This window comes from Sorex araneus, chromosome 3, assembly GCF_027595985.1.
Source record: "Sorex araneus isolate mSorAra2 chromosome 3, mSorAra2.pri, whole genome shotgun sequence".
Taxonomy (NCBI): domain Eukaryota; kingdom Metazoa; phylum Chordata; class Mammalia; order Eulipotyphla; family Soricidae; genus Sorex; species Sorex araneus.
The window spans coordinates 123,118,757-123,141,902 of NC_073304.1; the positions used below are offsets into that span (position 1 = coordinate 123,118,757).

The following is a 23,146-nucleotide window of genomic DNA, read 5'->3' on the forward strand; positions in this document are numbered from 1 at the left end:
GGGGCCACTCTAGGAGGTGCCGAGATCAAATCTGGGAAGCTTGAATGTAAAATTTGGATTCATAAATTAGGATTTATCTGGTTTTCCCGCTCTTGAATGTTAAACTGACTCAGCATCCTACTATATATGCAATGGGAGCAGCCTTTTTTTTTAAAAAGTAACAAATGTTTTTGTAATGAAATAAGGACTGCATATTGACCCTTTGGGTGTGGTGGGGTAGAAGAAAGAACACAATGTGTGTGCCATTGTGTTCCATAAATTAGGGAACTAGCCAGACTTCATGACTCATCTCCCAAAGCCTCCCTGCTTGGTTATAGATTCCCAGTCAACCTTATGATTCACAAGTGCTTTTTGAAAAATGAACTATATATGAAGTTGAGTTTCTTCTGTTGTTTTTTCAAGAATCTTTAGTGTGTTGGGGCCGGTGCAATAGTACAGTGGGGAGGGTACTTGCCTTATGCACAGCTGACCCAGGTTCAGTCCCTGGCGTTCCAAATGGTCCTCCGAGCATCACCAAATGTGACCCAAAAAGGTAATAAATAAAGGTTTATAGTGTCTTAGGTCATTGCTGCCGAGTCAAAAACAGTATAAGGGGGCCAGAGATGTGTCTGTGTGAGGCCCAGGGTGTATATGTGTGTGTCTGTGTGTCTGTGTGTGTATGTGTGTGCACATGTGTGTGTAGAGAAAATAAATGAGGAAATCATAATACAGTTAACTTTTATGTGAAATAAGACTTTTTTTAAAAATAGAGCCAGAGATATAGTACAGCCGTGCACGCAGCCAACCCAGGTGTGAGCCCTAGTACCCCATATGGATCCCTGAGCTCGGATCCAAAAAATCAGAAATAAATAATTGCAGTATAGCCATATGATGAAACTTGCAGCTATTGAAAAGTAGCTGGATTTTCTGATACGGAAGATATGTAAGATTAGGTACAAAGGCAAGCACAGTATATATAAAAGGCTCCTATTGCTGGGTTTGTTTGTTTGTTTGTTTATTTGTTTATGTTTGTACCGCATTCTACTGGGTGGGTTTGGGGATAGATTCTGGGCTTGGTCTCATGCAAGGCAAACACCTTACCTGCTGTACTGTCTTTTTAGCTCTTGTATTTTATTTATGGGGTAAATGATGTAAAATGGAAAAAAAATTTGAAGGTACTCAAGAAAAGTTTTAGCGGTCTCTTTCATGGGAAATGGGGCTGGTAGGAGGTGAATGAGACTTATATTTTGCTTTATATCCCTGTGTTCAGTTTGTATTTCATGTGATGAGTACATTTTCCTTTAAAGAAGTTTGTAATTGCAATGGAGAGGAGGAATACCGAATTTTTTCCCTAGATGATTAAAATCTATTTTTAATAGCATTAAAATATTCCATTCAGTTCAGTTATAAGATTGATAGGTCTGACAGTCTTAATATAAAGCGTGGTGATTGTATGGTAACTTTATTAATCATCAATTAATTAATAATCAATATTAATATTAACAACTGCTAACAGTTGTTAATATTAATATCACAAAATCACGAAATCCCGTTAATCACCAATTTCTTGGGCGGGCTCAGTAACATCTCATTTCGTCCTTTCCCTGAGATCTTAGAAGTCCATCTCAACTCGGTCCTCCTAACGATGTTGCACTGGGGGCTCTTCAGGGTCAGGGGAATGAGATCCAGCTTGTTACTGGATTTTGCATATGAATACACTATGGGAAGCTTGCAAGGCTGTCGCATGTGGACAGGAAACTCTCAGAAGATTGCCAGTTACTCCCAGGGGGAGAAGTAGGCTAAAGAAGTAGGCTAAAGCTTCTGAGAGCTTGCTTTTAAGTCTCTCTCTGGATGTTAATATTAACATATTGACAATTATTAATTCAGTTATTAAAATTTGATTAGAGCAGAACTTTTTTTTTTCTTTTTTAGCTTTTTGGGTCACACCCGGCGATGCTCAGGGCTGACTCCTGGTCTGCACTCAGGAATCACTCCTGGCGGTGCTCAGGGGACCATATGGGATGCTGGGAATCGAACCCAGGTTGACTGCGTGCAAGGCAAATGCCCTTCCTGCTGTACTATTGCTCCAGCCCCAAGAGCAGAACTTTTAAAGTTCTGAGCTATAGTGCAGTGGGTAGGGTGTTTGCCTTGCACATGGCTTACCCAGGTTTGACCTCAGTATCCCCAAGCACTGCCTGAGGGTAGAACCAGGAGTAACCACCAAGCATCACTGGATGAGAGTCTCTTGCTCCCGCACCTGGCTGTCTTCACTGGGGCCCCTCAGAGGGGGTGAGCCTCAGTTTCCCTCCCCACCCCAAGCAGAGCCCCCACAGCTGAAGACCTCCGGAGCCCAGCCACAGCCATGCTCAAGGCCCCTCTCCACACGTTCAGGTGAGCCTCGTGCATGAAAGAATCTGCAGAGGAACCCAGGTGTGTGGGACCCGAGGCTTAGATCTCCAAGCCTGCTCAGATTGGGATTGGGCCTCTTCCTCCCAGATCTTCCATTTTCCAGTAGCTAGGTGGTCACACCCAGGGACTGCCCTCGGCACCATGTAGTCCCACCAACGGCCAACATCCAGTGACTATAAAACCAAGCCCCTGGAAGTGCAAAGCGGCCACTCAACATCTTATAGCCTAATTCTCCCTCTGAGAGAACCTGGCAAGCTACGGAGAGTTTCCTGCCCACATGGGAGAGCCTCGCAAACTCCCCATGGTATATTCATCTGCCAAAAACAGTTACAATGGTGGGTTTCATTCCCCTGACCCTGAAAGAGCCCCCAATGCGGCACCATTGGAAAGGACGAGTAAAGAGAGACTGCTAAAATCTCAGGACTAGGACAAATGGAGATGTTATGAGACTGCTCGAGAAATTCGATGATCAACGGGATGATGATGATGATGATGATGTTGTGACGATCTCCCTCCTGAAAAAAAGATCTTACTCCCAAAATGATGAGTCTGGAGTGACAAATAGTTTCATTAGCTAGTTACGGGAAAGTCCTTTTTTAGTATGTACCAGTGAATACATGATGTATGTATAATACATACCTTAAGTGTCTTGAATTTTGTTTATTTTTCATATTGATAACCTGGATTTTTGAAATTTTTGTTATTATAAACATATGCTTTTATTTCTTCTGGATAATATGTAGAAATGAAATAACTAGATCACAAAATAGGTGTGTGTTTATGTGTGGTTTATATATATACTACATATATATGGGTGTGTATGTATTATATATACATAAACTTACAATGTGGGTTTGTTTTGGTTTTGGTATATTTGGTTGTTCAGTCATACCTGGCAGTACTCGGGGCTTATTCCTAAGCTCTGGGCTCTTTTCTCAGGAATCACTCCTGGTAGTGCTCAGAGTAACTATCATATGCAGCATTGGGGATTGAATTGGACTCTGTCTCATGCAAGACACAGTTAAAAATTGATAATGGGGACCATGACACTACTAGGAGACTAACTGGTAGGACAGGGGAGGACACAGGAAGAAACCACGGTCAGAAGCAGGCCATGATCAAAAATGGGTTGAGGAAACACTAGTGTAAACTACAGCTGGCAAGGCTCTGTGCAGCTGACATTTAATAGGACATATTTTTCTTGAGTCAGCCATTCATCTCTATCAAGGCTATACTGTTGTTGTAGAATCAACTTTTTCAAGTCTTCAGATCAGAGAGTTGTAGGGAAGAAATGAATGTAGGAGAGTGTGTGGTTGTTAATCAGATATGAGCAGGAGAGGTTAAGAGATTTAATAATGAAGATAGGAATGGAAGACTAAGAGACAGGGATTTAATAATAAAGTAGGGAGTGGAAGAAGTATCAGTGGGCTTTTCCTCCCAATTTTAGATTCATTGCACAGGATTTCTGAAAGATTTCTTGGCTTATTTTATATACACAAACACATTAGTCTTCCATCATTTAAGTGATCTGACTTCCTAAAAAATAATTTTAACACTTTTTCTGCTTCCTGCCAGAAATACATTAATTTGCCTTAAACAAAAATCATCAGGTATTCTGGTTTCTTCTCACCTACCTAATATGTTCTCTAGTGATATTTGTAAATATTGGTCTGTAAATCAGTAAGACAGTAGGCTGAAGTTTGAGATTTATACATTGACTTAAAAGTGCTAATAAAGGCTGGAGCAATAGCACAGCAAGGTAGGGCGTTTGCCTTGCACGCTGCCAACCTGGGTTCGATTCCCAGCATCCCCTATGGTCCCCTGAGCAGTGCTAGGGATAATTCCTGAGTGCATGAGCCAGAAGTAACCCCTGTGCATTGCCCAGTATGACCCAAAAAGCAAAAAAGAAAAAAAAATGCTAATAAGCACTGGGGTGCTTTTTTTTGCTTTGTTTTGTTTTTTTGAGGGCGGGAGTGGGGGTTGGCGCTACACTGGCAAAGCCCTGGAGTTATTCCTGGCTCAGCACTCAGGAATTACTTGAGGTGGTGTTCAGGTGACCATATGGGATGCTGGAAATTGAACCTGGGTGAGTTGCAAGCGCCGTACCTGCTGTACTATCTCTTCAACCCCTAATAAGCACTTTCAAAGCTATTGAGACTACTTTCTCTCAGTCCTCTCCAGGTCCCAACTTATGTGGAACGGGAACGAACGATTGACTTAAGAATCAGGGGACTGAAAAATAGTATAGTGGATAATTCATTTGCCTTGCATTCGACTGACCCGGGTGTAGACATGACCACTGAGGCTTCCAGAAGTACAGGGAGATGGGGGAGTAGCCCACCCTGACCCCAAGAAAGCATGGAGATTTCAGTCACAAAACCCACATACCCAAATTTTCAGCATATTATGTCTCAATGAGGTTCATCCTGATACGGTGGAGTCTGGCCAGAGCATGGTGGCAATTATGGATTGTGGAAGCAAGCAGCTGCCAGGGGCTCTGCTTGGGTGGGCACCAGGCTAAGCCTCTGCCCTCTGATCTACCCCGGTCTGTTCAGCCTTACATGGGTTCGAAATTAACAGAATTAACAGTTCTTGAGCTACTGCTGTGTTCTCATCTGAAAGGTTGTACTGAGCCAGGTGTACTTATGACAGCTCAACAACACAAACCTTTTTTTCTCTTCAGCTTTTGGGGAGTCAGAATTATCTCTCTGTCTTTATCATATTCAAATGGACTCCATGGAAAGAAGCTCATCATATAGGAGTGTTTCGTTTGGTTTGTTTTTTTGTTTGTTGAGTGTTCTGTTTTAAGTTGGTCAAACAAATGAGTACATACCTTCATACCATCAACTACTTTGTTTTTTTAAAAGCTGCAGATCTTTTAAAAAAGACTGGCTGAAGAGATAGTCCAGCAGGTAGGACACTTCCTTGCATGTGGTTGACCAGTATCACACATATGTTCCCCTGAACGCAGAGCCAGGAGTAAGCCCAGAGCACTGCGAGGTGTGGCTCAAACACCCAAAGAAAAGGCTGAACATCATATTTTGTATAGTTCTCTGTGTAACCTGTGGATATAGGAAGCTTGCTCTGTCAGCCTTGTAGAAAACTCTCTGTGCATACATTAATAATCCCCAAATATGGTTTTGGTTTCATTTCAATTTTGTAAGTGCTTTCTTCACATCCAGTTCACCTAAGGTGGGATTGACTATAGTGTGAAGGACAGAGTATCAAATACCAAATGTTCCCACTTCCTTCCTGCATAGTTGCCAGGGAGATACACACTACCTTAAGTATACCGGTTCTGTAAAGTCCATTCTGTATGATTTTCTCCAAACCACATTAATGTAGATTCAGATGGTTACACTAGACACCTGCTTTTGCTTCACAACTAAGGCAAATTCTACAAGAAAAGTACTGTCACTGTCACCCTGTTGTTCATTGATTTGCTCGAGTGGGCACCAGTAACGTCTCCATTGCGAGACTTATTGCTACTGTTTTTGGCATATCGAATGTACCACGGGGAGCTTGCCAGGCTCTGCTGTGCAGGCGGGATACTCTCGGTAGCTTGCCGGGCTCTCCGAGAGGGGTGGAGGAATCGAACTTGGGTCGGTTGCGTGCAAGGCAAATACCCTACCCACTGTGCTTTCCTCCAGCAATAACCTATACTCCAAAATAGAGTCAGTAGTGTATGCCATCAAACTCTTCTCAAAGACAACATACCTCAAAAGAATAAGAAACATTCCTGTTGGTATCTTCACTCTAGTACCCAGGCCTGCTAAGCACCTTTGTGAGTAGATGCCATCTCTGGCCTCCATTCCAGGCCAGCCTCTGCCTACTCTCTACCCTGCCCTTTTCTCAGCTTTCAAAGATTTTTTTTTCAGTGCTCAAGATCAAACACAGGTCCTCACATGTGTAAGGCATATGCTGTACCACTAAATCACATCCCTGACCCCTAAAAGATTTTTAAAAATTTTTTATTAGTGAATCACCGTGGGGTACAGTTACAGATTTAAAAAACTTTCGTGCTTACATTTCAGTCATACAATGATTGAGTGCCCATCCCTCCACCAGTGCCCATTCTCCACCACCAAGGATCCCAGCATCCCTCCCAGCACCCCTGCTCCCTCCCCCCCACCCCAACCCACCTCTGTGGCAGGGCATTCCCTTTTGTTCTCTCTTTCCTTTTGGGTGTTGTAGTTTGGACTAGAGGCATCCAGTGGCCATTGTGTTCAATCTCTAGTCTACATTCGGTTCACATCTCCCAATCCGAGCTGAGCAGCCTAAAAGATATTTCTAAGATGGTTCAAAATAAAAAGTTTCCTTGTATATTGAATCAAAATGATCCTCAGAGAAGCTCACTATGATTTTAAATTGTTTTTTTTTTTCCATTTGTTCCCTCTCCCATTGATAACCATTTAGGTTATTTTGGTATTTTTTCTGTTGGAAATAATGCTTAGGGTGTGGGCCAGAGAGACAGCTCAGTGGATTGAAAGCATGCTCTGCACTCAGGAGGTCTGGGGTTGATCCCCAACACCAAGGTGCTCTCCAAGCACTGCTAGTATGGGCACACACACACACGCGCGCGCGCACACACACACACACACACACACAGAAGTAAAGTCATATCTGTAAAGTTCTCATGTTGAAATTGTTAGTTTTGCTTTTTATAATTCTGATAAATATTTATAGGTTGTATAAGAGTAATTTATAATTTACTCAGACCCTTATCAATGCATTCTTGCTAGCTTTTTCAGTTTACCTGTTTGATAGCTAAGAAATGACACCATAGTATAGTTTGTTTAGATTTCGGGTTCACACCCAGTGGTGCGTAGGCTACTCCTGATTCTGTCCTCAGCTGTCAATTCTGGCAGTGTTTGTGGGATCATATGTGATTCTGGGGCTCAAATAAGATTGTCTGCATGCAAGGCAAGCACCTAATTCTATTCTGTCTCTCCAACTCCACATTGTAGTTTCAATTTTTTTTCCCCATAACAAGCGTGACTGAGCATCTTAAGAGAATGTTTGGTTTTCTGTGAATTTTGTCTCATATCTCTCGCCTATTTTTTCATTGTTGGTTTCTTTTTTATTCTGTAGGAATTCTGTATTCATTTACTACAGTACAGTGATTATATGTAATCACTCCTTTGTGAACAAGTTGTGAATTTTTAAAAATAGCTCATTCTTGGGGCTGGAGTGATAGCACAGCGGGTAGGGCGTTTGCCTTGCACGCGGCCAACCCGGGTTCGAATCCCAGCATCCCATATGGTCCCCTGAGCACTGCCAGGGGTAATTCCTGAGTGCAGAGCCAGGAGTAACCCCTGTGCATCGCCAGGTGTGACCCAAAAAGCAAAAAAAAAAATAAAATAAAATAAAATAAAATAGCTCATTCTTTTTAAACATGGAAGTAACTGTTTTAGTAGAATAGTGAGGAAAAAAAGCCAGATTACCATGGAGACATCTCTTCCTAGAAATTTGGCTGTGAAGAGAATTGATAGAGTCAAAGGCATTTTCCTTCTTTTGAGAAATTCTTGTGTTTAAATTCTGTCATGAAAGAAGGGTAGTTAAAGCAAGGAAGTATTGGTAGAGGATCCACAAGGGCAAGATCCCTAAGAGATTGTGGAATTGCAGAGGAGAAAGAACTTTGTAGATATGACTGAAAGTTGCAGATATCTCAGTCCAAAGACTCTTATTTTCCCTGATGTGAAGACAAGGCCAACAGCCAAGAGTGTGGGAGGGGATGGTTTGAAAGGAGAGGATGTTCTTTAAAATCACCACTGGAGAATTGGAGAGAGATAGAGAGGAAAATACATAAAGATGGCAGGAAGTGTTTGGAGTTTCATTGAAAATTTATGATATTATCCCTTCTGGCTGTTTTTCTTAAACAGCATTTCTCAGTCTTAAGTTAGAGCACTGATAGTTGATTAATTCAGGATTGAGGATTTTGTTTTTCTCTGCCTAGGTGCAACAGAAGAGCAATGTAGCAAAGGAATTTAGGGAGCAATTGAACTGACACCCAGATTCGTTAGTTGGGTAAAGAAGGAAGTAAGGACTAGAGAAATATATTGAAAAGAAATTCAAGAGGGACACAAGGGAGCAGAGAGAGAACTGCAGAGACTAGGAGTATTTGGTTGGAGGGTGGAGTTCATACTGAAGTTCAGTATGAGAGCTTTTCCTGTGATAACCAAATCTAGAGGGTAGCCATTGTCTCCGGTGCCAAGTAGTGTAGAGGTGGAAGATCTTTGGGTTTGAGGAAGTAAGGAAACTTTGACATTGGCTGTGATCTATCTCTGTGGATGTTAAGCACTACCAGGAGAATATCAGGACTTGGGATGGAAAGAAAACTGGGACACATTGCAGGATCTTTGTAGCTAGGGAGTGCTGGGAAGTCATAAGGCAATCAAGTCTTCAACCACTGGGAATGTTAGAGAGAGGGAGGAAATGATTTGCATAAGGCATCCTTGAGGAGTGAGAAACCCGACCCTACTTCCGGACTTGCAGCTCTAGGGTGAATGACTTGGATTGAAGGGACATAAGGATGGGTGTGGTTGTAGTTGAGTCAGATGGCCATTAAGTCCAGGGAATTGATCTGAGGATTTTTATAGCCTCTGGGAAGAAATCGTCCTTCATTTAGGTCTTCCTAGTTACAGTGTATGTAGTTGTATATACCTTGATGACATAGACCATCTTAAATGCTGACATGTCCCTTACTCCCTAGTGAGCATATCCTGTTCAGCTTGGCATTCACTCAAAGTTTCTTTTCTCACATTCTTATACTTGAGAAAATGGCTTTAACCCTGCAATTTCCTTTTAGTTTTGCTTCTTATTTTCATGCTCTGTAATAAAATCTATATCCTTTTAAGCATGTATTATTTAAAGTACAATACCTTTTAAAATTTAGAAAATAATATAAAGACTAATAAAATCATAGTTTTAGACCAAAATGTCTGTATAGATTTTTCCTCTCATCTTACTTTCATGCATATACGTTCATGTACACAATATAAGATTAGTTGAGAACATGAGTCTTTTCAGTTTTATTTGATTTTTGTTTTTGTTTTACTTTTTGGGTTACATCTGGCAATGCACAAGGGTTACTCCTGGCTTTGCACTCAGGAATTACTCCTGGTGGTACTTGGGACCATACGGGATGCTGGGGATCGAACCCCAGGTTGGCTGTGTGCAAGGCAAACGTCCTTCCTGCTGTATGATCGCTCTAGGCGCTCTATTCAGTTTTAAAATCAATATTTTAAGCTTAAAAATCAAGGACTTGGGGGCGTGCCTTCCCCAAGGCCAACTTGGGTTTAATCCCAGCAACCAATGTGGTTCCCCAAACCCTCCAGAAGTAAGCCCTGAGCACAACTGGGTGTTCCCCCCCTCGAAAAAAAATTTCATTTTAGTGATTGAATTTTGTGCATTCAACTTGGAGAGATAGTGCAGCAGGTAGGGAACTTGGTTGCCCGACCTGGATTCGATCCCTGACATCCTATACAGATCCCCTGAGCACTGTCAGGAATGATTCCTGAGTTCAGAGATCCAGGAGTAACCCTGAGCATCTGTGCATTACCAGGTGTGGCCAAAAATAAAGTAGATGGGTTCGTTGTTGTTTGTCTTTTTGGGTCACACCCAGCGATGCTCAGGGGTTATTCCTGGCTTGTACTCAGAATTCACTCCTGGTGGTTCTCAGGGAACTATATGGGATGCCTGGGATAGAACCTAGGTTGGCCATGTATAAGACAAACGCTCTACCCGTTGTCCCAAGTGGTTAGTTTTTAGATATTAACTTTTGAATAGCAACAACATGCTCTCTTAAATAGCAATATATTTCAGTTTTTTCCATTTTTCTTATTGCTGGGTATTTCCATTTTTATTTTTCCACTTAATGTATTTGTATATTTTAGTTTTAATTTCACATTATTTGCATGTAGTTAAGAATAGAATTGTGGAATTTTAGAAGGCAGTATGGATTGCCTTAAAATTTCCGTGTAATCTGGGGCCAGAGCAATAGTGTAACTAAATAGTGCACTTGCTTGCCTTGCATGCAGCTGACCTGGGTTCAGTCCCCAGCGCTCCATACGGTCTTTCGAGCCCACCAGGAATGATCCCTGAGCGCAGAACCAAAAACACTACAGGTTGTGGCTCCAAAACCAAAAGTAAAAAAATATCTGTTTAATCTTTCTGGAAAGGATGATATTGCTTCTTAGTTGACATTTCCATCAGTATTTTAGTCCTTTTTCTATGACTCTAAATCACATTCATTTCATATGATTGGTCTCTGATTTGGTAGTTTTCATTTCATTACATTTCTTTGGTCAGTTGAGAGGTTAGTACTTTTTCATGTATTTTCTTAGTTTTTTTTTCTTTTCTGTAAATTGTTTAACAGATTCTTCAGATTTTTCAGTTAGAGTAACAAATTTTTCCATTTAGATAAAATTTTATTTTTTAATTATAAACATTTTTGTGGTTCATTTTCTTTCAAAAATATTTTTAGAGTACCTCATAGCAAAATCGAGCAGAAGGTACCGTTTACAAATACTTACTGTCCCTACCTCCAATTCCCACCACTGTAGACATCTTGTACAACAGTGGATCATTTGTTACAGCTGATGAGCCGACACTGACGTATTATTTCCCAGGCTGGCAGCATGCAAGGCAAGTTCCCTAACCGTCCTGTACTGTTTCTCCAGCCCCCATAGTGAGCTCTCTTAAAGTTGATTATTTTCAGTCTTTTATCCCCCCACCCCCCTACCCCTAGGTCTAGCTCTCACCCTCACTTGGGGGGCATACCCAGCAGTGCTCAGGGCTTACTCTGGACTCTGCTTGTTCCTGGCAGGATCACTCAGGGATCACTCTTGGTGGGCTCAGAGAACCACAAGAGTGTTGGAGATCCAACCTGGATCACTCTGACCCCTGGTCTTTCACATCTCTTTATAAACTTAGAACTACTTTGTCATTTCACACAAAATGACTTTGTAGAATTTTTATTTTTATTTGCTTTTATTGAGCTATAATTTACATATGGTATATTCATTTCAGGTGTATAGTCAGTGATTTTTATATGTAATGCAAAATGCTCACAAATTAGCTAATACTATATTGAGTTTCTTTCACACTTAATAGATTTTGATCATCAGACGATACTCCATTTTAATTTCATTGCTTTTTTATTTTATTTTATTGATTCACCATGAGATATAGTTACAAGCTTTCATGTCTGAGTTACAATCACATAATGATCAAACACCCATCCCTCCACCAGGGTGCACAGTATCCTCAGTATACCCCCACCTTTCCCACCCTCCCACTGCCACTTGAGCCACATCCCTGGCCCCCACTTTCGTGAATTCTTCACATTGCCTTTATGATTAGAACCTTCTTCCTTACTTACCTATTCTATGCTTCTTTAAATTTTTATTTTTTGTTGGGATATTCTCAGATTGGTCCAGGGCCTATCTGTGCCTGTACTTGGCCCTGCAGTGTGGTGCCATCGGTTTAAATCAGGACCGCAAGCCTGTAGTTCATGCCTTCAACCCCTTTGAGCTATTTCCTGGGCCTTTTTAATTTCCTTTTAAAGTGTCTTGCATAGGAGTAAGAAACTTCGTAAATGGTTTAAGATGTTTTCTTGCATGTGACCTACCTCATATGGTCCCCTGAGCACTGCCAGAAGTAGCCCCTGGAAACACCACTGAATGTGCATTTACCTCGCCCCCCTCATGTCTTTTTTCAGTACTTAATTATTTATCTAGAATTTATTTTGATATCTGGAGTGAAATAATGTCATAATCCCCTCCTTCAGTATAGTTATCAGAAAAAAACAGACATTTAATATAAAATAACCAGTTTTTCCAGACCCTTGTGGAGGAAATTGTGTGCTTTCCCTATGTTGAATTATGACAGGTAGGAAGAGCATAAAAGTGACCAGTGTTTTATACTCTTTGTTACTTTAACTGACCATCAGTGTTGGACTATGGTCAGGTAGGAAGAGTGTTTAAGTGACCAGATCTTGTATACCTGGAAAGAGCACCTCCTGGCTGATTTCTCTACTAAACATAGTTGCTGATGCCAGAGGCAAGATTCAAGGATAGGTCTGAATAGTCTGCATCTTCTCAGCTTGCCTTAGTATTTCTTTTATGAGCTTTTGGGAGACATCTCTTGCTAGGTGTTGTTTCCTCATTAAATAACTTCTCATAAGTATATTGCTCACCATGCATGTGATTTAATGATAAAGCTCTCACTTGGCCTACATGAGGCTCTAGGTTCTATTTCTACTGTAAAAAGTAAAAACAAAGGCAAATCCAATTGGACAGAAAAGCCACTATTGCTGGTGAGAATGTGTCACAGTCCTCTAATACAGTTTGAGGAAGAAAAAAAGTTGAGACCATTTATATAGTGTCTGCTCTGAAGGGTAGTATATTTGAAAGAAAGTCTGCCAACTGTCTTCATACTTGTCATTCTGGGAGCCAAGAATGTAGCTCAGCTGTAGAATGCTTGCCTTGTATGTGTGGTGAACTGGGTTCTGTCCGTGGCACCACAGAACAAAATAAAAACAAACATATTCCTTATTCTGAAGATTCTAAAGCTGTACATAGCAATAATCTGAGGATCTTTTTAAAAAGAACTACTTAACACTTCTCCTTAGAGATGCAGTCAGGCCTGGTAGTTTTCTAATGATTTTTGGGTATTTTTAAAGTGCAGCCAAGGTTGAAAAATCACTGCTCTAAAATGTGTGTTCTTATAAATTTCATTACTGTGTATATGTTCAGTTTGGTAGTTGAATTCCTGTTAAATCTAATGTTAGACTCCCAAAACAACATTGGTCCCACATACACATTGCAATAGCTGGGAAACTTCTCCCCAAAATATTTTTTTAGTGGGGCAGAATAATAGTACAGTGGATAAGGCATTTGTCTTGTATTCTTTAATCCCTGGAACCCCATATGGTCCCCCAAGCCCTCTAGAAGTGATCCTGAGCACAGAGCCAGAAGTAAACCCTGAGCATGGCCAGGTGTGGCCCCCAAACAAATTCCTTGGTGAGTAGCTTGGCCGTATCTATGGGCTTTCACCTGACATTGATTCTCTGTTTTCCAGATCAGCATGGATTCCTGGTTCATTCTTATTCTGCTTAGCAGTGGTCTGATACATGTCAGTGCCAACAATGCTACCACAGGTAAATTGTCATTTGAGAAAAGTTGCTTTTTCTCAAAAGTTGTTTGAAACAATTTTGCTTTCATATTTATGACTGATTTTTTTAAGACCTAGGTAACATTAAGGAAAGAAAAATAATAAAGTTTTATTTAAAAGCAATGAATGAAGTGGCTCAATGGTGAAACATAAAAGCATCTTTGAAAATCTTTGAGTCATATTGAATGCTTAGTATTGTTCTATTTATCACAGAGTATTGTAAATAAATCAAAGAAATTATGTGCTTGTTCCTTAAAAAGAGTACAAAAAAAACTACATTGATGTTTAAGACTCATATATTAATTTTAAGGCAATAAATTCAAAATTCAGTTTCTTTCAACCTTAAGACAGTAGTTTACTGGATCTGGTAACACGGATCCATAATTAGATAGAAGTATGTTGTTTTGTTTGATTTCCAATGTTTGACAAAACTTATTCAGACTTATTAAGCCTTAGTGTTTTGTGCCTCAGAACTTTAGAGCTATTGTGTGCCTCTTGTGATGTTTCCTTATTCTTTTATGTTTGTAGTTTCACCTTCTGTAAACATTACGGGATCAATTAAAGCATCAACAATAGAATCTGTTAAAGAGACCAAAACTTCAAATTCTGCTCCTTCAGCAACTTCTCTTTCTGTGGCACCAACTTCCAGCCCAAATGTAACTCTGGAGCCAACCTATGTAACCAGTGTCAATTCTTCAGACTCTGACAACGGGACCACAAGGACATCAAACCCCTATTCTGTAGTCACTACACTTTCACCAAATGGAACATGGCTTACAGATGCCAGTACAGAACTTTGGGAGGGGAATTCCAGCACTGCAGCAACCACTCCAGAAACTTTCTCTCCTTCAGGTACTAGAAATGGTTTTTATTTATTCCACCTTTTGCTCTTTGAGTTTATTTACGCTTTTATTATATTTGTATTTTCTAGCCATAAATTTCTTGGAATTACTGCCCAAGCAAGGTAATGAAGCCTAGATATAGGGGAATTCTTAGAGTATCTGGTTAAAGTAGAATAAAGAAGAATGACTCTGGAGAATATCTTGCTTTGAATGGGATTCTGATTAGATTGGGGAGGCTTAAATGTACAAGAGAAAATGCAAGAGAAAGAGGAAGTCATTGATAATATATGATTGAAAGTGAAAACATACAGAAACTGGGTAATAGAATTAAGCATTGAAGAAGTGATACCTGGAGAAAATGGGAAGAATTGATCTCCATGTCCTTTGTTAGTTCAAATGTGGGTGCATTTTGTGGCCAAGAACAGCCCCTGCCTGCTGGCCAACACTGACAGGCAAACAAAGAAAAGGTGCCACAGGGGGGTTGGTAATCAGTGACTTTATTTTATTTTTTTTTAGTGTAGTCATATAGAAGGGTGGTGGAACACGTAGGTGTGGTTGAACATTATCATAACAATAAATAGATGTAAAGCCCTTCCTTCAGGAGAAGTTCTTCTAGGAGATTAATTCAAGGACAGAATCTCATCTGGGGGTTCAGCACTCTAGATTACTAGAAAATTCGCTCAAGGGCTGAATTCCATCTAAGGGCATATTGCTTTCCTCTTTGCTTAGCTAGTAATACATTTAAACAATCATATTAAATTTACTTAATAATATCTCTAGCCATTTTGTATGGACACAGCAAGAGATATATTAAGCTTAAAGGTGGCTCTTCCTGGGCACATCTCACTATATACCTCAGACTACTGTCCTCAGGCCAGGTTAGTCTTTCCTAACCCCAGCAGGGTCCTTATTCAGTTACTTCTTTTTGGATCATGACAGAGTTTGTTCCATGACCATGCTTTTATACTTTTTATGGTGCTTAGCTTAAACCTTTTCAATGCCAGAGTAGCTTGCTGCTTCCCCTGGGTCCATCCAAGTCCCTCGAGGGCATTAGGAAGTAAGGGCAACTGAGGCTTAAGTCAAGTAAATATGATGAATGCCCGGGAGTAAATATTATTCAGAGTCAGTTAACTCCTATGTTGCAAAAGCATAGCATCAACTGTCTTCCTATCTATACAAAAAGGACATTGATGAACCATGCAAAGGACATAATAAAGGAAAGACAAAAGCATTATATGATTAAGAGTGCCTGATGGATTTGGATGTACCTTGGGAGCACTGTGATGGGTGTAACTCAGTAAACCTAAGTTCCCTGCGGGAGGAGCAAGGACAAACCACTGTTATCCAATGGTCCCTAACAGTGAGGTAAGAAGAAGTGAGAATTCTGTCACCAGGGGTGGAATCAGTTAACTTACAGAGTCAGTTTGTTCAGGATCTCAGCACAGATCACTTTTCTCCTGGAATCGGTCCTGGTTACAGTGGAAATAACACCAGTTAAAAACTCCTTGCTTGGGTATGAATCCAGGTGAGAACGGTGTTTTCTGATCTCTTAAAGCTTCTGGTTCCTAGCTTATGAAAGAACTGGCGGTAGATGGGGAATTCCTAAAACAGCTTCTGTGAAGATGAAAGGAAATAATTATTCCCTGACAGCTATATTATGTCACTCTTTTGAGCAAAAACTGTTGTTCCCACTTTTGGGGTTCCCCTCCATGTTGGATGGTAAGCCCCCTCCCTAGTAAATTCACACTGTCTTATTGGGAGAGGGGAGACATCAGAAAGTATTTGGTAGCTGGAGAGAGTACAGAGTCTCTTATTTTGCCCTTGTTTGATCCCAGATGCTGCATATGATACCCTGAGCACCACACGGGATCCAGACCTCTCTTCTCTTTCACCCTTCAATCTAATTTGTGCTTACTTCTGTAGATGACATCTTTTGTGGGAGTTGGTATTTTGGGCCACACCTAATGGTGCTCAGGGATCTCTACTGGCAGGACTTGGGAGAACATATAGGGTGCTGGGGATAAACCTGGGTCGGCCGGTTTCAAGGCAAATGCCTTGTCTACTTGTACTAATTGCTCTAGTCCATGACATACTTTAGCTAGGTCTTGGAACCCAGATCCCATAAAGCCAATGACATATTTTAGCTAGGCCTTAAACCTAGACACCATATCTGCTTGTTTCAATCCCATATTTTCTACAATAAAGGCAATACAACATTTGTATCTACCTGAGTTTGAATTTCAGCTCTGGTATACTCTAACTGTGTGATGATAGGCAAGTTTAATCTTTCTGTGCCCTGTTGCCTTCATCTGTAAAGAATCAATAATGTGGGGGTAGAGCGATAGTACAGCAGGTACGGTGTTTGCCTTGCACATGGCCACCCCACGTTCCATCCCTGGCATCCCATATGATCCCCTGAGCTCACCAGGAGTGACTCCTGAGTGCAGAGCCAGGAGTAACCCCTGAGCACCGCTGGGTATGTCCCCACAAAAAAGAATGAATAATATTGCTTAACTTTTAGAGAAACTATTAAGACTAACAAGTTAATGTGTTCAAAACATTTATAGTGGTGCCCATACATTTAACCACTATTTTTTAAGTGTTAGGCATTGTACCAAGAGTTTTATAGAATAATCCTAGTAAGTTCTATTTCATGCTTTTCAGGTAAAACAGAGTGGGTCTGGGATCAAGGAGACAGCTCAAAGGGCACATTGTTTTTAAGCAGGATGCCTGGGTTCAGTCTCTGGCACTACAGGATCCGAGCACTAGCAGGTGTAGCCACAGAACAACAAGAAAGAATGAGTTTAGGTTTTTGGATTGTATTTCCTTCAATTCTTTTCTTCTTAAAATTTGGATTTGAGGTCACATCTGGTGATGCTCAGGAACTGCCCCACGCTCGGGAGGTGACTCCTGGCAGTGCTTGGTTTCCACAGTGTGGTGCTAGGGATGGAACCCAGTTGGCCTCATCCAAGTCAGTGCCCTGCCCCTGTGCTCTCTCTTACAGCCCCTTGTTTGTTTTTGTTTCTATAATGGGGGTGGGGTGAGGGGGTGTTGTTCCATTCGTGTTCTTTGCAATCATTTTGTGAAACTTTTGTTTCAGTTAAATGCAGTCACACTGGAACATGATATGGGTGAACATCATGTAATGATGACATCATATAACGACTGACCATTATATGACTGAAATCCAATAGCGAATAGCTTTGTAAATGTGTATATGTCTGTGATTCAATTAAAAAAATAAATGGGGAAAAATAGAAAAGCAAAAGGGAAAAAAAATAATTCCCCTGGGTTTTGAAGATTTCTGTAGGGCCCCAAGTGGCTAGATTACCTGCATTAGTTGGGTTTTATAATCAATTTTGTATCTGTAAGTTTTGATGTGATCCTATCTTCCAATCAGAATATTCACCAGTTCATTTCTGATTGTGTTTCAAAGTTCTGATAGTATTTTCTAATGTATGTTCCTATGACTATGTTTATGTATTTAGCTAACAGTTACTGAGTACTTTATTAATAATTTATGAGACATGAGATAAGCACTGTACACTGTTTACTTCACCCTGTGTAGAATGTATTATTATTCCCATTACGAAGGAAGGAAGCAAATACTCCAAGGCTTCAAATTGCCTGAACTTAAAAGTTTTACAGCAAGTCACTGGCAGAATTGATATTTAAGTCCCAAATCCACATTTTCAAGATGAATGTGATGCTGTTCTCCTTGTGGGAAGATACAGCCTGTCTATATCCAGAATTTTCAGAGGAAGCTTCAAATTGTTAAAAGTTCACGGACTCTTACACAAAACCAGCAAATACTAACCTTCTATTGCCAACTCTATGCAGGTTCTGGCAATAAGCAAAATTTAAAAATTGGTTCCTGCCTAAATAAATAAATGTGTCACCTACTACTAAATTATACAAATTTATGCTGTGAATTATGACCACTGCTTAGGTAGGAAAGACTAATAAATAAGTGAGAAAAAGATAGTAACCCAGGTCAGACTGACTTCATAGCCTGTGTTCTTAACATCTGCTATGCCTTTATTTAAGAATTCATTAAAATGGGGCCAGAGCACATGCCTGGCATGCACTGGCTCTCAGATGCCCCAGCACCACAGGAACCCCTGAGCAGCGCCCAGCCCATCCCCACGCGCTGCCGAGTATCACCCTTGTGGTGTTCAGTTTTACTTGGGAGCTCCCCCCACGCCCCCAGTACTGTGAGATCACCATGGATAATTGTCTACTTTTAAAAAAATAGTTGCTTAGTTTAAGACTGTAGAGGTTAAATATTTTACCTGAGATCTCAGGGCTATAAAGTAGCAGATTAAACCTGATTTTCACTTCTGTGGTATTTATATAATCTTCCATAGGTCCAATTTTTTTTTAATTTTTTTATTGAGTCACCATGTGGAAAGTTACAAAGTTTTCAGGTTTAAGTCTCAGTTATACAATGCTCGAACACCCATCCCTTCACCAGTGCACATATTCCACCACCAAGAATCGCAGTGTAGCTCCACCCCGTCCCCCCACACCCCTAGCCCCCCCCACCCCTAGCCCTACCTACCAGGTCCAAATTTTGACTTAACTAAGAAGCCAGTAATTATTCAGTTAATTTATTTCATGTCTTAAGAAACAGAGTACAAGGCTGGAGCGATAGCACAGCAGGTAGGGCATTTGCCTTGCACGTGGCCAACCCAGGTTCTATTCCCAGCATCCCGTATGGTCCCCCAAGCACCTCCAGGAGTAATTCCCGAGTGCATGAGCCGGGTGTGACCCAAAAAGCAAAAAAGGAAAAAAGAAAAAGAAAAAGAAAAAAAAGACTACACTTTGCTGATAACCTTTTTTTTTTTTTTAGCTGAAGTAATATTTTTAATTGAAGCAATAGGTTTCAGAGATTGTATATGTGTTAGGGGTACAGTTTCACATCTCTTCAAGTGTATGTTACCACTCCATACCTGGCATCAAAGTATCACTATCTCTTACCACATTCAACCTTTCAACCGCATATCCCACTTGCCATAACTTTAGTTATGAAATCTTTAGTGACAAATTTTGTTCAGTATAGCAAAATATAAGAAAACCTTTGCTCTATCATTGCCATCTTTTCCAGTAATTGTTTAATCAACATTTTTGGTTAAATCAGAATCTTGGGGACTTTGGGGTTTTTTTGTTGTTGTTGTTTTTGGGCCACACCAGATGTATTGAGAGCTTTCTCCTAGCTCTCTGTTCAGGGTTCACTCCTAGCAGTGCTCAAGGGACATTATTTGATGTTGAACATTGAACCAGGACTGGCTGCATATAAGGCAAACACTTTAACCTATGTGTAAAAAACTAAAGCACGCTGACGGGCGTGTGCACTTGCGGGCTCTCTGGGTGGCTCTGTCTCACCGCCTGCGTTCGGTGCTCTGGAACTGCTGTGTATGGGCTGGATCGGGACAGCTGTTGGCCGAGGACAGGCGAAGGAAGAACAAGGACCAAGCTGGTTGCTGATTAGTTACCGTTTATTCAATCTTCCCATCTTTCTCATCTCCCGCACTCCCAGCTCAATCCTCTTTCTGGATCTGCTGCCACCTCTCTCTCATCTCTCTCCTCCCCTTTTCCTCTCTCTCCCTTGCCCCTAGGTTACCCACTGCCAGGTAGCAAAATCAACATAACAAAGCCCTTCCTGAGGGCTGTCAGGTTCAAAGGGAACACAACCTAGGGGCATTCCAAAGTCCTTCTTGACTGCCAGTAGGCAAGATACCTCTTAAGGGTTTTGTTTTTTTTTTCCTCTCCTTATTCCAAACACTCATATAAGAATTCATAATATTAATCATTTTGTATGGACACAATAAGAAATGCATTAAAGGGCTGGAGCGATAGCACAGCGGGTAGGGCGTTTGCCTTGCACGCAGCCGACCCGGGTTCGAATCCCAGCATCCCATATGGTCCCCTGAGCACCGCCAGGGGTGATTCCTGAGTGCATGAGCCAGGAGTGACCCCTGTGCATCGCCGGGTGTGACCCAAAAAGCAAAAAAAAAAAAAAAAAATGCATTAAAGCTTATAGAATTGCTCTCCTGGGGCCATCTCGATCTCAGACTACAGTGCTCAGGCCGGATCAGTCTTTCCTATCACTAGCAGGGTCCTAGTCTCATCATTACTTTTGGATCATGACAGCATTTGTCTATGATCAAGCCCTTAACTTATAGTTAAGAATTAGGCACTTTGGCCAGGCCCATCTCGATGCCAGGGTAGCACATAAGTCACCGCTTGCCCTGGATCCGTCCCGTCCCTCGTCGGGACCCTGCTTTTGGGGTGCTAGGAACTGAGGGCAACTGAGGCTTAAGTGGAGAAAGCAGATGCCCAGGAGGGAATAATATTCGAGGCCAATTAAATCCCAAGTTACAAAAGCATAATATTGTCTTCTTGTGTCTATACAAAAAGGACATAGCTTTGAATAAACTATGCAAAGGACTCAAGGAGAAGAGAAAAATATATACAAGTCAATAGAACATTAAGAAGCTACAAATAAACGCAGAGGAATGGGAGCACTGTTATGGGAGTAACCCAATAAACCTAAACTACCTGAGGCTATGTTATCGTACACCCATGTACTATCTCTCTGACCCTCAATACATTTTTTTTTTAATTTGTTTCATTTATTTATTTTGGGTTGAGGCCACACTCAGTGGTGCTCAGGGCACTTGGCTCTGTTTTCAAGGATCACTTCTGGTGGGGATGGGGGGACCTCTGTGGTGCTGGGAATCAAACCCAGGTCACCACATGCAAGACAAATGCCCTAACCAGTGTAAGATCACTCGGCCCCAATAGTTTTTTTATAATGTCAGACCTGTTACAGAATGTTTTTCTTGCCCCACTATGTGCCCCCCCCCATAAAAAAAAAAGAACCAGGAGATCTCTCTCTCCTGAGCCCTTTATTATCTTACTCAAATCTAAGTAAGATAGGTAGAGTTGCTGCACAGGTCTGTCAGCCGGGAATTTCTCTTTTTACTATCCTAGAGATCCCCTGTATTGTTCCTGATTTCTGTATGATCTTCTTTCTTGGATTGCCCATCTTCTGATAGAATATATTCTCCAGGAGCTGTCCAAGAACGAGATGCAGATAATGTAAATTATGTGTGTGCACCATACCTATCTAAAACTATCTTTTGGACTGTGGTTAGAATTACGGAAATACCACCACCCATGCACACACATGCACACACTCCACCTGACTCTGATGCTTGCACCGTTTCATTGTAGTGCTTGCCAGGGGTCACTGTGGTATTCCCACACCTGCATGCCCCGTGGTCACCCTCCTGACCTTAGTGCTCACACAGGGGTCTCATCCTTTAGTTGCAGGGAACGCAATAGAACCACTGTTCTATGTCCCTCTTGGCACATGAAGTGGCACCAGCGATTGAGCTCAGTGCCTTATGCTTGCAAAGCAGGCACTATGAGCCACTGTGTTATCTGTCCCCTGCGACCCCAGAATTACCAAAAACATTGTCCTCATTTACTCATGATTACCATTTGGAGGCATTTACTGTTGTCCTGATTATTAGTTTTTTTGTGTGTGCTTTTCAGGATTATCTATTTAGCATTGGTGTCCTCAAAACTCAGAAATGTGTCTTAAAGTGTATGGCCTTTCCCCTCCTCTCCTCCCCCCCCCCCGTAATTGAGCACTTGATAAATCTTTGGAATTGTGATCCTTCAGTTCTTGAAAATTTTTTATTTTTTGTGAATCTTGTATTTCTTTGAAAATTGCTTTCTTCTTTCACTTTTTTCTCCTATAATTCCTATATTTTCTCATTATTTCTGAGGGGGGCAGGGCAGGAGGAGGGGAGGCATACCTGGTGGTGCTTAGGACTTATTCTTGGCTTTGCAGTCAGAGATCACTTCTGGCTGGAGCTTGGGGGACCATATGGGGTGCGGAGAATCAAACCCAGGTTAGCCCCATGCAAGTCAAGTGCTTAAACTGCTGTACTATCAGATTCTCCAGTTCCTAGATCTTAAATTCTGTTGGGTTTTGGTTGCATCTATTTTCATTCTTTAGGGTATTTTTGTTGGCGGGGGGGGGGGAGGTAAGGGGAGAGCCCTACCCAGAAGTACTCAGGGATCACTCCTGGTGGAGCTCAGGGATGCTGTGGTGCCAGGGATTGAGGCCGGGTCAGCTACGTGCAAGGCAAGTGCCCCCCTGCTCTATCTCCAGAACACTCTGCTCAGAGATCACTCCTGGCAGTGTTTCTGGAGTCCATATGCAATGCTGGGGATCAGACGGGGGCAGTTGTTTTGTCTCTCCAGCCCACTCAGTGTAGCTTTAATTTCATTTTACTGAGTGAAATTGAGAAACTTTTTATGTTTTGAATTATTGTTTAAAGTTGTATTTTAGTATCTGATGAAGATAAATCATTCCATATAATACCTTTTTTCAGAATGTTTACTAGTGGGGCTGGAGCAATAGCACAGCAGGCAGGGCATTTGCCTTGCACTCAGCCAACCCAGGTTCAATTCCCAGCATCCCATGTGGTCCCCCAAGCACCACCAGGAGTAATTCCTGAGTGCGTGAGCCAGGAGAAACCCCTGTGCATCGCCGGGTGTAACCCAAAAAGCAAAAAAAAAAGAATGTTTACTAGTAATTTATGATTTATTTCCTTATGAACATTAAAATCAACTTATTAATAGGAAAAAGTTTTGTTCTATTTTTAAATTGAGGCATCACAGTTTACAATAGTATTGCTGTTGCCTTGCATGCTCACAGTCCA

The 23,146-nt window shown here is 41.3% G+C and overlaps 1 protein-coding gene across 4 annotated transcripts in view; it reads left to right on the plus strand.

Annotated features, from left to right (window-relative positions):
* PTPRA (protein tyrosine phosphatase receptor type A) overlaps window positions 1-23,146 on the plus strand; it is a 140,995-nt gene that overhangs the window by 57,869 nt on the left and 59,980 nt on the right. For all 4 annotated transcript variants that reach the window (XM_055133227.1, XM_055133229.1, XM_055133228.1 and 1 more), the window contains 2 exons: window positions 13,471-13,549; window positions 14,092-14,415. In XM_055133227.1, the coding sequence (XP_054989202.1) occupies window positions 13,471-13,549; window positions 14,092-14,415 (403 nt within the window). The remainder of the gene's footprint in view (window positions 1-13,470; window positions 13,550-14,091; window positions 14,416-23,146) is intronic.